This window comes from Nicotiana tomentosiformis, chromosome 5 (assembly GCF_000390325.3).
Source record: "Nicotiana tomentosiformis chromosome 5, ASM39032v3, whole genome shotgun sequence".
Classification (NCBI taxonomy): Eukaryota; Viridiplantae; Streptophyta; class Magnoliopsida; order Solanales; family Solanaceae; genus Nicotiana; species Nicotiana tomentosiformis.
In genome coordinates this window covers 114,604,198-114,619,085 of record NC_090816.1, presented here as the reverse complement: position 1 = coordinate 114,619,085, position 14,888 = coordinate 114,604,198, and the positions used below count along the sequence as shown (strand labels likewise).

Sequence of the window (14,888 nt, the reverse complement as noted above, 5' to 3'; positions counted from 1 at the left end):
AGCCAATCCAAACACTAAAAAAACTAAAAAGAGCTTAGAACTGATTTGACCAGTTTAAAAGCTAATCCAACCACTCTCTTAGTTCACCACGTTCTGTGGACTTTTTGATAACATACTCTTTGATGTAAATGGAAAAAGGAGAGTCAAAACATTTCTCTTTTCCCTATTGGTTCATTCACGATTCACCTCTTTACCTTCTCCCTCTACTCCTAACTGATGCAACAATCGAGGTGCAGGAAAAATTTATAAGCTTAGACAGGAAAACAAGATGTGCACATGGATGCCCAGAGATTCAGCAAAAATGATCAATTTCAATTTCATGGATGCACTGAATTTTTTTTCCAAAAATGAAAGATTCAATAGAAAAAAAATTCAGCATATACAACACTAGTGGAATTCCTCTGAACAGATGAATACATGTACAAATATCAACTACCTATTCTAAGTGGGATGCCTTTGAAGAACCTTCAGGTTACCACATAGAATGTCTGAATTCTCCAGCGCCAGTAGAATAAAATTAGCGACAAATTATCTGGAAGGGCGACAATAGCATAAAGAGAGTTATTAGTCTTGGCACAACCTCTGTACGGCAGATCAGATAGCCAGTCTTTGATAGCCAAGATCCTTCAGTGCCAGTTCATCAAAACAACGGAATCAGCCACCGATTACCATAAATCAAATCAGCTACCAACTACCTAGAAATTATGACTACTAGCCCAAAATAAAGTATAATCCGCGGGGCTATAATTAAGTTTTCACCGCTGCTAATTGGAGGTCGCAGGTTCACAAGGTTCTACATGAACCTGTTAAATGACAATTAAAGGAGGTTAATGCCCCTTCCCTTTTTTTCCCCTATCCTATCTAAAGTCAAAAGCACAGCAAAATCATGCAAAACCCATGTAAGCAAACAGCAGGTATCAATGCAGGAAATCATCCTCTGGTCATGGAAACAAAGGCGCTTAAAGGCAATGGTGACAGACAGAATAATTTAAATGCAGGAACAATGGCTTCTTATGGCTACAATTAAATTCACACGAGAAACCTGGCAGTGCTTTTGCAACTCTAAAACCTTCATACCAGAACTTTCATCTAGGACACACTACTAGTTTCTAAATACGGAAATACACAATATAGTGATGTACAGAATGGAACTGTTTTTTTTTTAAGGTTAGAATGGAACTGTTTTCTTGAGGGAAATGAATTTTAAGAGGAAGAGATAAAAGTACCTAAAGATATGGTACATATCAAAAAGGACTCCATGCTGAGTAACCAAAAGCTGAATCGTACGGAAATCGAAAGGCTTCTCAGAACATCAGGCGGCTAACCCTGATATTGGATTATAACAGCAGCAAAACAACTTACCAATATTTTGTAGGAGAAAACTCGATAAGGTTTTCAAGTTCAGATTTGTCAAACTTATATTCAAGAAATACATCGTTCTAACTCCCTCGCACTAAAAGCCCCTGCACTAGACTTCATTACTTAACAGCCTCACTTAATTCAACCTTGTGAGTTTCCCCTCAGAATCATTGGAGAACTGCTTCTCTATATGTTTTTTTATAGCTGTTCCATGTCTGATATATTATATAACTACTCCCCGGTTTTCTTCAGGAAGTGCCATTCTAATCTTCTCTATATTGTTCCAATTTTTTGATCATGTGATATTAAACATATCATAACATTTGTGTGGCTCTAAAGATTCTCATTAAAATGGGAAGGTTAAAGTTAAATTGTTTCCAAATATAGAAATGTATTGTACGTCTTTGAAGTGGACTAATAAGAAAGAGTCACATAAAACAAAATACAGGAAGACTCATTAGTCACATAAATAAGTGAACCCTCATTTACTTTGATCACTAAATTCATCAACCATCCCTCCAACTAGGAGGCTTGCTATGTAAATATATGTTCAGCAAGCCGATCTCATCTCAATACTTCATAATTTGTCTTTTAAGACAACTAAAAGATAAATTGGAGTTCTCGATAACTAGAGATTATCTAAATCTCACTTATTTCTCTATGACATAAAAATCTTCAACCAAACTTGAAAATTCTTTCGACAAGTATGTGGCCGAGTATAAGTATAATGAAAATAAGCCTGTACCACAACTAATTAGTACTGACTAAATGGATTCTCAGCTTCCATTGTGTTTGTTCTTCGCCAAATCTTGCATGGATTATGAGAAATTATAAGTTTTTTGAGACAACTTTTCTCCATGTGAGTTAGGTCTATCTTGTCTCAGTTTAACTTTTCAATCATCACAGTATTGTGCCTAAGGACCGATGTATTTGTAGGTTTACGCAAGACAACAATCTCAAGTGGCATTCTCTATGTGCGCTATTTGCGCCCTCTGTAAAACAACGAAGCAATAGCACAAAAAATGCTAATAGGGTCATAAATGTCAATTTCCTTGGTCTAAAATGTACAAACCATGACTACGAGTTCCAAAAAGCCATATAATTTTCTAAAAGTAGAAGATTTTCAGAGCAATAAAGTTAATTACATAATTGTAGCAGCAAAAAAAACATATATATGCATGCACAGACAGAATAAGTACTGTCACTTTAACTTGGAATTAGTCGTATGGTTATATTTGTGTACCTTCATGCCTTGGAACTGGTCCGAACAAAGTTAAGGTGAGCGAGATAATTACTTTCAGCAAAATCATGTAATGTACGTGGTGCTCGTGCCCCATCATGACCCAGTTTACCACATTCATCCCTCAACAAACTCCTACCTTCATCAGCCTCCTACAAAAGATATACCAAAACTGTAAATATGCAATCTCATAAACAAGTTCCCAGTTGGATGGTCTCAATTTCTTCTTCTTCTTCCAGTTTAGCTTTTCTCTGTTCTCCTCTTTATTCACTTCTATGATTGCACTGCTCTCTTTTCCATTTCCGGCTTTCTTGTTCTTCTTTATTAGACTACTGCTTTGATTTTCTTTTCTTCTTTTTTGTTTTTTATTTTTACTGATATGAGTACTGTAATGGATTCTATTCCTACTGTAATCTTTAATAATATTAGTAAGACAACATGCTGAAATTAAAACTGCAGACTGAAATTTAACGATAAATCATCCTCGGGGCTGGTATTTCATGCTTAGTTTGATGTTTTATGGGACATATATAACATGCTGAACATATATTGTATAGTCAGACCTCTCTATAACAGCATCCATATATAACAACACTTCACTATAAAAGCCAAGCTTTTTCCGGAACCAATTTTCATGTTATGTAATAATATATGTTCTCTATAACAGCACTTCGCTATAACATCCAAAAAATATTTGGAACAAACGAGGTTCTTATAGAGAGGTTTGACTGTAATTGATCTTACTTGCTTAATGTTTTATTTTCCATGAGACTAATTGATGAAGCACTTATAAGAAAGGTGTAATTATTAGGTTTATATTATAGACATCTTAAAGTTTTAAGTGCTAAACTGAAGTATAGACCAATCTTTTGTATTCTCAATGGATTGCATCTTTCACTTCAATGAAATCTGTGTGCATGTTTGAAATGTTAGCTGCGTTGTCACATTTAAGCTCTTCACTTAAAAAAACCACTGGACTCTAACCATTTTCTAAGAGAATACATAAGTAGACCAACTTATCACGATACATAAAACTAGGCTTTATACACAAAGTAGGTTTTGGACAATATATGAGGTGAAGGCGAAAAAAGAATATTTGACGTAGAAGTTGAGAAAAATGGGGGGATTTTTTTGAGAAATAAGTCTGTGGAATACAATTGTGTTTGGACACGAACTTCACTTGGAGAAAAGTTTGTGAAAGTTGAAAATTTGAGTGGAAACAGTATCTCAAGTGAAATACACCTTGAAACCAGCATTTAGCTTTTGGGGTTGAGTTACGCCCAACGTCCATTTCTTCTACATGGTATCAGAGTTAGACTCATCCCAATTCATTGTTTACCCGATGTTGGGCCCCTATATTATGTTGTCCACACTCCAGATGTCTAGGGAGGTCGGGGGGGGGGGGGGGGGTTGTTCGATATCCCACATTGGTGGGGATGAGGTTCTTTGGTCTCCTTACATGGTCTCGGACAATTTTCACGCTTTTGGGGTTGAGTTAGGCCCGAGATCAATTTCTTTATCACAGAATTCATTTACTGAAATTTAGTAGCAAATACCCATGGTTATAAATTTTGCAAATACTGAAGTTCAGATTCATGCTCAAATGGGGTCATTTGAGTTCTCCTGTTATGGAGGGAGTATTAATTGGAAAAGACAGCCAGATTAAATAATTTTCAAAATTTGCTAGGGCAGAAATCTAGCAAGCAAATCACCCACAATATCATTTAGTCTTCTGCATACCAATAAGGCAATAACCACCCTATATGTTGATCACAATAATAAAATGGGACTTCTGATGTATGAACTAAGAAATCAGAATGATATCAGTTTGGGAAATGAAATTAATGCAGATCACTGATCAAAAGATTAATTCAAATCACTGTAACGTTCATTAGAGACCAAAAATACCTGTAAAAACTTCAACATTTGCTCTTCAATTGTGCCACTCATCGCCAGAGTTTCCACGTGAATAGGGCGTATAGCACCCATCCGATGAGCACGACTGATCACCTGTTCTTCCATACTGATAAGTATCACGAAAAGTCAAAGAATATTATGTGTTAGAAAGCTGTCCAGACACATGGCAGGCTAGCTTCTTTATTCTCAGAGAACAATAGCTAAATAAAGTATAAGAGCAACGGGTTGAACTGTTTACTCAAAAAAAAGAGGTTGGCTGAACTCAGGCAGATTCATTAACATACTCAGAGACCCTGGTAGCTAAATAAAGTATAAGAGCAACGGGTTGAACTGTTTACTCAAAAAAAAAGAGGTTGGCTGAACTCAGGCAGATTCTTTAACATACTCAGAGTTTTTTTGCCCCCTCCCCCAGGGGGTGGGTGGGAGGTTCACTGTATGGAACTTTTTCTCCCAAGAAAGGTGTGGATTTCCAGTTCATTATCTAGCAGATTTTTCTTTAGACAAGAAAAAATTCTGCAACTGTATCACCATGGGCTTCTTCCAAAGGCATTACAAGGAAACAAACATGAAGTCTAGTCATAAGGTCGGAACAGGCTTAATGCATCTATTACCTTTTGTCCCATATTGGTTCCATTAAATAGACATGTGTTACAAAGCTCAGATCAAGACCTAAAGCTGCACTTCCATCCATTAATAGAGCCATGCAGTCAACATCATGCTGAAATGTCGCCAGTGCTTTCACCTGAATCATGCGAAAATAACTAAATGGCTGCGGATATACCATAGTGATCATCCTAAGAAATTTGTCAAAAGACAATCATGAAAATCATGAGTGGTTAAACTGCAATACCTTGTTGACGGAAGGCATTGGACTATACAAACTGGCAAAACGGATACCAGCAACAGCTAACTACCAGAAGAAGAAAATGGAATAATCAGACCATCACATAATAATAAACATATTAATATGAAAATCTCACAATGAAGTAAGAGTTACCTGCTGTTCAATTACATGTATGTGCTCCAGAAACTGAGAAAATACGATAACTTTCTCTGGAATTAAATTGCAGAAATCATTTGATGACCCAACCAAATACCCTTGGGATGAAAACCTGCTGAAATTGCTTTTCCCATGAGATCCACTAACAGCCTCGACACTTCGGTCCTCGTTGGAGTTAATAATCATCCTATTAGCTTCCTGTATTTCTTTTAACCTTTCAACAAGGTAAGCAACTTTACTGCTCGATGTTGATTGCCAATCAGGATTCCAGTCATCCTTCAGAAGAATAATGATAACATTAGAAGTAGTTCGCTATGGGATGATAAAAAATTAACTATAAACTAGGCCACCAATCAGTATGTCCTTAAAAATTAGACCTACCTGCTTATAAGATGGCTGTAACTCAATCAGATCCTTTGGAACAGGCCACTTTGGATTAGGATTTTCAGGACGCGTCAGTATTTCAGGACTTTGCATCTCGTACAAGTTATCACAGCCAGGAATTGTACACTTCTCACTATTTAAAGAAACACAATCAAGGCATAATAGATGCTTACAAGGTGTAACCACTGGTAGACGGCACCATGCTTTACACCTACAAAGATTGTTTTAGAAAACGTCAAAATCATGATGCGTTTAATCTAACGAAATCATGCCACATATGATCTCAGAGGCTGTGACTTACCTCATGCAATTCCCACCATATAAAAGGTGATATCTTATCAGAGCATACTCCTGTGAAGTCGGATCCAGACCATCCTCAACTAAAATATCCATAGTTTCTTGAATATCATCACCTGCCTCTGTCACTCTGATATGTCCTGCTACACAGCATGAGAGTCTTACATTTCTGATGGTAGTACTTCGGAATTTCCACTGTTTAGGGTTCAGCAAACTCTCAACATGAGAAGGATCATTCCAGTCTGCCATTAGTATATTCCTCCGCACGGTTTCTACCAACTCATTGTAACTTCTCGCATGTTCTTCAGTAAAATGTAAGAATATCATTTTCTTGATGCATGGGGGAATATTCTGCAAATCTTTTTTCCTGGCACTGATCATGCACCTGTGAAGTAATTGTAGCAAACGTGACCGGCCTTCTTCCATCTCTGCTTCAAATGGCCTAAGAATACCAGCTTCCCAGGCTTTCTGATTCTGTCCATAAGTTTCATCATGGAGGAACTTAAGCAAGGGTTGCAGATGAGAAAGCTGGCTACTAGGGGTGTTAGGAGTTGGTGTTCCAGTTAACAACCAGCGATTTGAAGCCCGCAGCGAAACAGCCATTTGCAATTTGTTGGTCAAACTTAGACTTGAACCAAGGGTGTGACCTTCATCTAATATAATTCTCAGCCAATGAACTTGCATCAATACACTTCTCTTTTTGGGGCTCCACTCAGCACTTAGACGACTGAATGTAGTTATAACTATATCATAATCCCAAGCAAGATTATGTGCAGAAGGCTTTTTATAATCAGTCCAGACAAAAACTCTCAACTGCCCTTGTCTTACATGCCTCTCAATTTGACCTCTCCAATGATCAACCAGATTTGAAGGAACAACAACTAAAGTAGCTCGAGACAAATACATCCTAAATGAATCCAGAGGCTTACATAGAGCTACTCTTAAGGCATCTAAATCAAATACCAGGTTCACAAGACCTCTAGGATAGTACCACTTAGTTGTACCCTTTTCAGCCCTCTTGACAAGACCAAAGGCTTGAAATATTTTATGATAGGCATAAGGAACTCCTACTGAGGTCTGTATGATGGGTTGCCCCACCCCAATTGTTTCCATTTCTAACAGCTTCTGCGGTGACAGCTTAGCTAACCAAATTAGAGCCTTCTTTGCTTTTGAATCCATAACTGAACAATTATCCTTCAGCACACTGGTAAAAAATGATATATTTTCTTCCAGCCCCCCAGGTGTTCCTTTGGTATGGAATCCTGGAAGGCAAGTGATATTCTGCTTATGATCCCAAGAGTCTTCTGCAACACTACAACTCTGATATAATGGATCAGTATTCATACTGCAGAACCATGCAGTAGTAGCATCTGCCACACCAGCTTCTGCAAGCCTCCGCCATTTCTGACAAGCATCACATTGGATCCAGGTTTCGTTGATCACATAGTTCTCAGCAGAAGGCTCACAAAACCTCTTACTACCACGAGAATTGTTTTTTGAATAACCAGGTTTCTCATATGTCAAGCTTCTTTGTTGGTTGTTGGAAGCACGCTTTCTTTTTTTCGAGTCTTTCCTAGAATTCCTCTCAAGAAAGAGAGACGTCCCTTCATTTTCATATGCATACATAAGATTTCTTTTTATCTGGCTAAAGTTACTGGTGCACCTTACAGCATACCTAGTTGGAGTGGAGCGCATGACTGTACATGAACTAATTTCTGCAGCTGCTATGTGATCAGCTGAATTAACAACCGTGGATCCAATTGACGTGGGGAAGTCTAAGCTTTTCGTTGGGGTTAGTTTATCTAAAGATAATTGTCCCCTACGGCCATTGAGTCCAGTAGCTCTACTTGCTGATAAAAAACCCGAACTGATTGTATTTTCACTACTAAGCTCATAATAACCACACCTCTGGTCAGTATTATGCATACACCAGATAATTTGTGCACCATCTGGTGGCTCTGGAAGTGTTCCCTGAGTCTTCAAAATGAGAGAAAGAGCAGTAATAGTTTTACCGAGGCCAGGCTCATCACAGAACATTCCCCCATGGAAATCCTTGATTTTAGGAGCCTGACCTGTGGCTATTTGACCAAAAACAGCATTTATATAGAAAGCAAACCCATCTTCAGTGACAAAATCCATGTACAGTGGGTGCTGTAATAATTCAACATTGTGCTCACGCTGTAACATCCAGTCAACTGCAGCCTGCTGATGAGCAAACAATTTAAGTTTCATACATGGCATGATTGATGCAGCAAGAAATCTTAAATGCCGACATGTTGCAGAGACCCTTAGAAGATCAACAGGACAAAGTGAAGAAAGAATATTGATCAAAATATCATCTGTTACCACCCAAATACCCGATCTACTACTATCAAGGGGATTCACTCTTAAGAAATCGGGATTTCCCCTCTTTGCTACACTTGGTAAGCTCTTAAAAATTTCATGGAGCTCAAAGAGCTTTTTCTTGGAAGGGTCAGGTGCACTGCAGTGCTGTTTGCATCCTATAACATGACAGTCAGACAGATTCCAAATACTGAAATCCTTTTCAACACCAAGCTTAGCAGACTGAAGCATAGAACTCCTAGCTTCCCAGTCACAACTGTAAAGAAATATTTGAACATTCATTAGCATAGTCAGCACAGTTACAATAAATATTTAAGACATAAATTAGCATTAGCTGATTTTCAAAAACTCCAAACTCACAAAGAAATTCTACATACCACTGGTGAAAGCTTATTAGTTCACTCGGCGTAACGGTGTTAAAATAATCAATCATTTACTTTAACTGCAAATTCGGACAGCCTAATATTTAATAGAAGAGAATATCTTAGTCCATCCCTGTAACTACACTTTTTAAAATTATTTTTTAATAAGATCTTGTCTGCAATTGCACATTGAAGTCACAATTACTCCAACTATAACAAAACAAAAATAAAACGGAAGTTTTTTCCTCTTGATTTTGTCAAATTAAAGCCTTCATCACCCAAAAAGGAAGGAAAGAAAAGAAGAAAAGTCATTAGCACCTATTCTACACTACAAATGTACTGCTGATATTCTGAATTTCTGAAAAAAAACGACTGCCTGTTGTGTCAATGGTATATTTAAACGTTAATCATCCATTATTGTTCCCTAATTACCCACATGAGCAATCAGTAGCTTGACTAGCGACAGAGCTGAATAGGTCCTTCCTACTTACAGTTTTCTAACAATTAACAGAACAGTAATGGTATAAACAGGAGAAAATGATAACCTCAATCATACATTCTTTTTGGATGATCCTGCCTTGGCACAAAAATTAATAGTTCACTAAGTTTATAAGATAATTTTTTTTTTAAAACATATAGTTTCCACTTAATAAATAAATTAATTGTATCCTTGCACATCAAAGTTATATAGTACACAATTAGAACGCCTTCATAAAATATGAACCCAATCTTGCTTACTCATAAAATTGACGCCTCACAGGAATTCATCTATAAAAATTGACGTCTCTTGGATCTCTATCTCTAGTTTTTCAGAAAATAACTCCAACATCTAATGGAGGCAAGAGCAAGTAGAGATTGGACAGTGGTAGCCAATGTGGGGTATCCAAAAGGGTGTAGCGCTCTCATAGAAAATTGTACAATGTGGTTAAACTTTCTGACACCCATGTTGCAATTGCTTTTACGTGCAAGTAGAATTTTCCATGTTGCGCTCACAAAGTTTTCCACACTTCATCCGTTAGTCAAAGGCTCATTTTAAGGTGCGTTGAAGCTCAGAAAAGCTCAGGGAGGGTGCTTCGCCTTACTTAAGTTGTGCTTCAATGTAAGGCTAGGCATTAAGGCATGCACCTCATTGCCCATGAGTTCTATTGAATTAGGCGACACTAAACAATAAACATAACGGGCAAATAAGTGTATTAGTTGTTAAGGAAAACACTATGAATAAATTTGTTACTTTTTTCTTGAATTACATATATATTATTTTTTTGATAAGTACAAATATAGTTTTTTAGGGTTTAGGGTCTAGTGGGATGTAGCAAGTACCACGTAGATTTTGTCAGGTGCGTGCAAGCTACCAACACAACTAATTCTTGGATATTTGAACTTTACAACACCTAGAGATTCCTTCTTTCCATCAAAACATCTTCTATTTCTTTCCAGCTAAATTGTACATTTGAACTTTACCTTTTTTCTTTTCTTTTTTCTTTTATGACAGTGCTACACATGCCAGCTTGCATACACTTCGACTAATATACCGAGCAGCCTTAATGATGGGAAAACATAGAGAACGCTCAAGTTATTAGTCATAATAATAATGTAAAATTAATTACATAATAGATTTTCATGGTTCCACGATAATTATAGAGAGGTTTAAAGCCTGATTGGATGGGTTTTTTAAGCACTTTTTAACTTCCGGAAGTGTTTGGCAACCAAAAAAAGGGCTTAAAAGGTAAAATCTGCTTTAAAAAAGCCAAAACCAACAAGTTGGGTAAACCCAACTTTTCGAAATTGGCTTAAAAGCCATATTGCTTTGACCAAGGATATTATATTCTTATCCCTTATAATTTTTCTTAATTCCGAAATTACCCCAGTAGAAAACTCGAAATTGCAGACTCTGCTTTCTTCTTCCTCCCGAAATTGCAGCCTCTGCTTTCTTCTTCCTCTTCTTCCATAACTTTCCCCAACTTCAACTCCAATTTTGAAAGCCTCTTCAGTCCACGTATGTATAATATTCCTGTTGAATTTCAATTCCTGGTGTGTTTTCAAAGTTTTGGAATTATGAATATCATAAACAAGTCTTGGTATTAAATTTTTATCCATTAAAATTGAATGCTACTATGATTTGTTTCTGGGATGTACTATAGATTCTTGATTTGTGTAGTTGCCCAATTTACTCCATTTATAAATGCTCTTTCATATGGTTTAAGACTTAACTCCAATTTGTATGACATCATTTTTTTATTAGTTGCCCAATTTACTCTATTTAAAAAAGTGGTTACGGCACTTGTTTACCAAACACTTCAATAGCTTTTTTCAAGCTATCAAATAAGACTGTTATGCGGCTGGGTTATGCAGCTGCAAACTTAAAAACACGCTATGTAGGTGCAATGTAGGGTGTTGCGTACTTTTGTGCAAATCTCTCAAATAACGGCAGGATATGCGCACCTGACATGGCGGAAAAGCGCGGCAGCAGCAGGACCAGACTTAGGGAACTGCCAACCGGACCACAAAGCTATAGGCAAGTACACGTCCACTAAAACAACAACCCTAACTTCGCCATCACTATTATCATCACCACCGCCGCGATCCACAACCTCAACAACCCTAGCAACAATTCTCAAGCATTTTTGCATTACAAGCTTGTGTAACTGGTGCACCACGCTTAAACTACCATGAACCATTCCAATTCTGCTCCACTTTTTCGTCGTCGGAACGCTGCCGTTTTGCTCCTCCCGAGAACAGATTGGGGACAATACGACGTCGTTTTCAGACACGAAGTGGACATTGGAACCGTCGCCGGATATTTGGCACTTGGAATTTACAGGGGGAGTGCGGCGGAGCTCGGAGGAGTGCGATTGTGGCGAAATTTTAACGGCAGTACGGAAGAAACCGCAGAGCTTGTGGTCGGGAATTGAATTTTCGACCTCCATTGTTGAAAGTGGACGCTTATGAACTAAGAATTCATGTTGAAGTTAGGGTTTTGAAGATGTGAGCGAGAAGGGGATCAATCGAGGATTAGGGAATAGACGAGGGAAAATAGGAGCAACCGTTGTTTCACGCGCGCCCCAGGTTTCTTTTGTAAATAATGTATAATCAAATCCAATTTAAAACTGGATTTAGGGCGTGTTGTTTTTCGAATAAAAATGACTTCGCCGGGAAAATTTAAGAAAATATTTTCTAAAAACTCCAATTAGTGTCACATCTAACCTCAACCCCTCCCTTTCTCTCGCCTACCCCGCCCCACTCCAAAATAATTTTTTTTGCATATTTCAGTTTTTTTATTTTTTGTTACCGCCCACCCCCACAATATAAAAAAGTTTACCTTTTTTTATATTTTTTATTTTTCTGTACCATCCATCCCTCAACCCCCAAAAAAAATATTTTTTTTTGTATTTTAATTTTCCGTTTTCCGTTTTTTCTTTTTTCTTTTTTTTTGCACCATTCACCCCCCAACCCACCCCACCCCGTGGCAAATTTTTTTTTTAATATTTTCAGTGCTAGTTTTTTCATTTTTTTTAGTTTGCAGGTTCAAAATTTTACGAGTTTCAAAGTTATGAGTTTAGAAATTTATGTGTTTGGAAGTTTGTGGTTTAGAAATTTTAGAGTTTGCGGGTTTGAAAGTTTGCTAGTTTGAAGTTTAGCGGTTCAGAAGTTTATCAAATTTATAGGTTAGGAAGGTTGTTGGTTCGAAAGTTCATGGTTTCATGTTTATTGTATCTAAATTATTTATTAATACTCTTGAGAAGTTATTTTCCTTAATTTGCGTACCAAACACTGAAAAATGAGTAAGATTACTACTTATTTTTCAATAAAATATTTTCTGTTATACCAAGCACATCCTTAATTACATATGGATTTGAAAATATTTTGGAAAGAGTATTTTAAATTAAAAAAATAAGTATGTCGGACTAAAATAATTTTTGAGTGATAAAACCAAATTCGAATGCTAGTAGTGATAACTATGAGTCAGTTTGCTGAATTGACGGGGGTAATACAGGGTAAAAACGTAATCCTGAGTATTAGTTAGAACTTAGAAGAAGGTCTTCGAGGCAACTAATAACCAAGATCCTAGAAAATTAAAAATATTTTTTCTTTCAAAAAAAGGTCTTTTCTGGAAATATAAGGTTTATGACTAGAATACATTTCATGTTATGAAATAATAAAGAATAATATTGCAAAGAAAGAAAGAGAATTCTTATTGATTTTGGGATAATTTATAATGGAATAGAACTCCTATATTTATAGGAAAAAAGTGACTTAGCCACCAAGTAACAAACCTTAGAATCTCTCTAAAATATAGATATTCACCTTAAATACAATTATATTTATAACATTCCCCCTTGAATGTCTATTCAACAGATAATGTGTCTTGTTAAAATCTTAATTAAAATAAAACCTAGTAGGGGAGAAATTTTAGTGAAGAAAAAGAGTACACATATCTAACAATACGTCTTTTGGTTGCCTCATTAAAAAAATTGTAAGGAAAACCTAGTGGGACAAAACTTTGTAAGGAAAAATGAGTATAACATGCATTAATTCCCCCTGATGAGAGTATCAATTCGCATCATTGAGCCTTCACAATCCAATCTTGTGCACTACCTTCTTGAAGGTTGACGGCATTTGATGAATAAAACAGCCATATTAGCTCCAATGAATATGTTGCACCTTGAAAATTCTCGTTATCGCATTATCATGCTTATAGTTTTAACAAGATACAAATGTGCACAAATTGCACTTAGGATATAGTACCTTATGACCAAGAATTCTATATGCTTCAAGCAATTTAAATCCTTCGGGATTGTCATATAGGATAAGTCATATAAGCCATATAAATAGACTTTAGATGCATATCAAGTTTTCATGTCATGCTAGACACATAAGATAGATAAAAGTGATTGCACACAGACTTTATATTTTTAGGTGTTTGATCTGCAGGTCAAAAAGTACATGCCTTTAATATGAAACCAATTCTACTTGAATTGTTTCTCTAGACTTAATATCCTCATTTATATTCAACGTTATCATAAATGTAGTCGACGAACATTTTATATCGGTTCCAACCTCATTTTTTCATAAAGACATAACATAGAGATCTCATCATTCGTATCTTCAGGTACCTAAACCTCTCCTTAGATTTTATGAAGTGTTATGTCATGCGATCTTTTAGGTCACTTGCCTCCTTATTATGATCATTTGGATCATTTTCTCATCTTCTTTGTCAATAATTTACTTGAAACTGATTTGTCTATACGCTTTAAGCGTACCATAGACTTTGTCATTCTATGACTTATTCTAATAGAATCATTTGCAGTGAGAATATAGTTACTTTTTTTGGGTCAGCAAATGCGTTTGCCATGCTTTGCAATATATTGCAATTGAATTATCTTTTTATGAACTTCAAGTTCGTATTATCTTATTTGAGAATCAAGATGTACAAATGATAATTCATTTCACATAACTTTTTCTCAACTGTTTATCCCGTCTCCTCCTCATGTTAGAAAAACTAACTTGCCTCATCAATTTTGCGTATTATGGTGTTAATCAAAATATACACCGCACATCAATAATAATAAGATGGAATTATTTGGTTCATGGCCCTAAACCATTTGTGAGGGAAGAATATAATATACTTTCATATATAATATTTATCAAACTCATGCAGATAACCTTGCTCTCATGAGCAGTAGTTTAGCTATTAAGTGGAGGCACTCAATAAATTATTTTGCTAAACCAGTTGTGATGTAAACCAACTTAACAAGATGATTGGTCTTGAATAGAAAATATAAAAATTATGCTCTAGATTAAATTATTGAGCAAGTTACCTCGCAAATATCAAGTTGCGGGTTAATAATAATCACACATGTAACTATCTCATAAATGCATCTTATGTGATATACATGGTAGGTGAATGAGCCCATATTCATATTTCCAACATTCATGGGATTTAATATCAATTTTAGTTGGTCTATTAATTAACGAGAACAAGAAA

General features: G+C 36.3%; 1 protein-coding gene across 6 annotated transcripts; it reads right to left on the bottom strand.

Annotated features, from left to right (window-relative positions):
* Window positions 1-291: 291 nt before the first annotated feature.
* LOC104097676 (F-box protein At3g54460) lies at window positions 292-11,991 on the bottom strand. Of its 6 annotated transcripts, none has more exons than XM_009604287.4 (9): window positions 11,345-11,989; window positions 6,202-8,796; window positions 5,898-6,111; window positions 5,514-5,792; window positions 5,367-5,426; window positions 5,128-5,258; window positions 4,508-4,622; window positions 2,603-2,751; window positions 292-624 (listed from the first exon to the last, which is right to left on the bottom strand). In XM_009604287.4, exons 1-8 carry the CDS (start codon window positions 11,827-11,829, stop codon window positions 2,605-2,607), a joined length of 4,026 nt encoding a protein of 1,341 aa, XP_009602582.1. In that variant the 5' UTR covers window positions 11,830-11,989; the 3' UTR covers window positions 292-624; window positions 2,603-2,604. The 6 variants fall into 6 exon arrangements, with proteins under 6 accessions (XP_009602582.1, XP_009602583.1, XP_009602581.1 ...); XM_009604288.4 differs by having other exon boundaries at window positions 292-532; XM_009604286.4 differs by having other exon boundaries at window positions 292-803; window positions 11,345-11,988.
* Window positions 11,992-14,888: the final 2,897 nt, after the last annotated feature.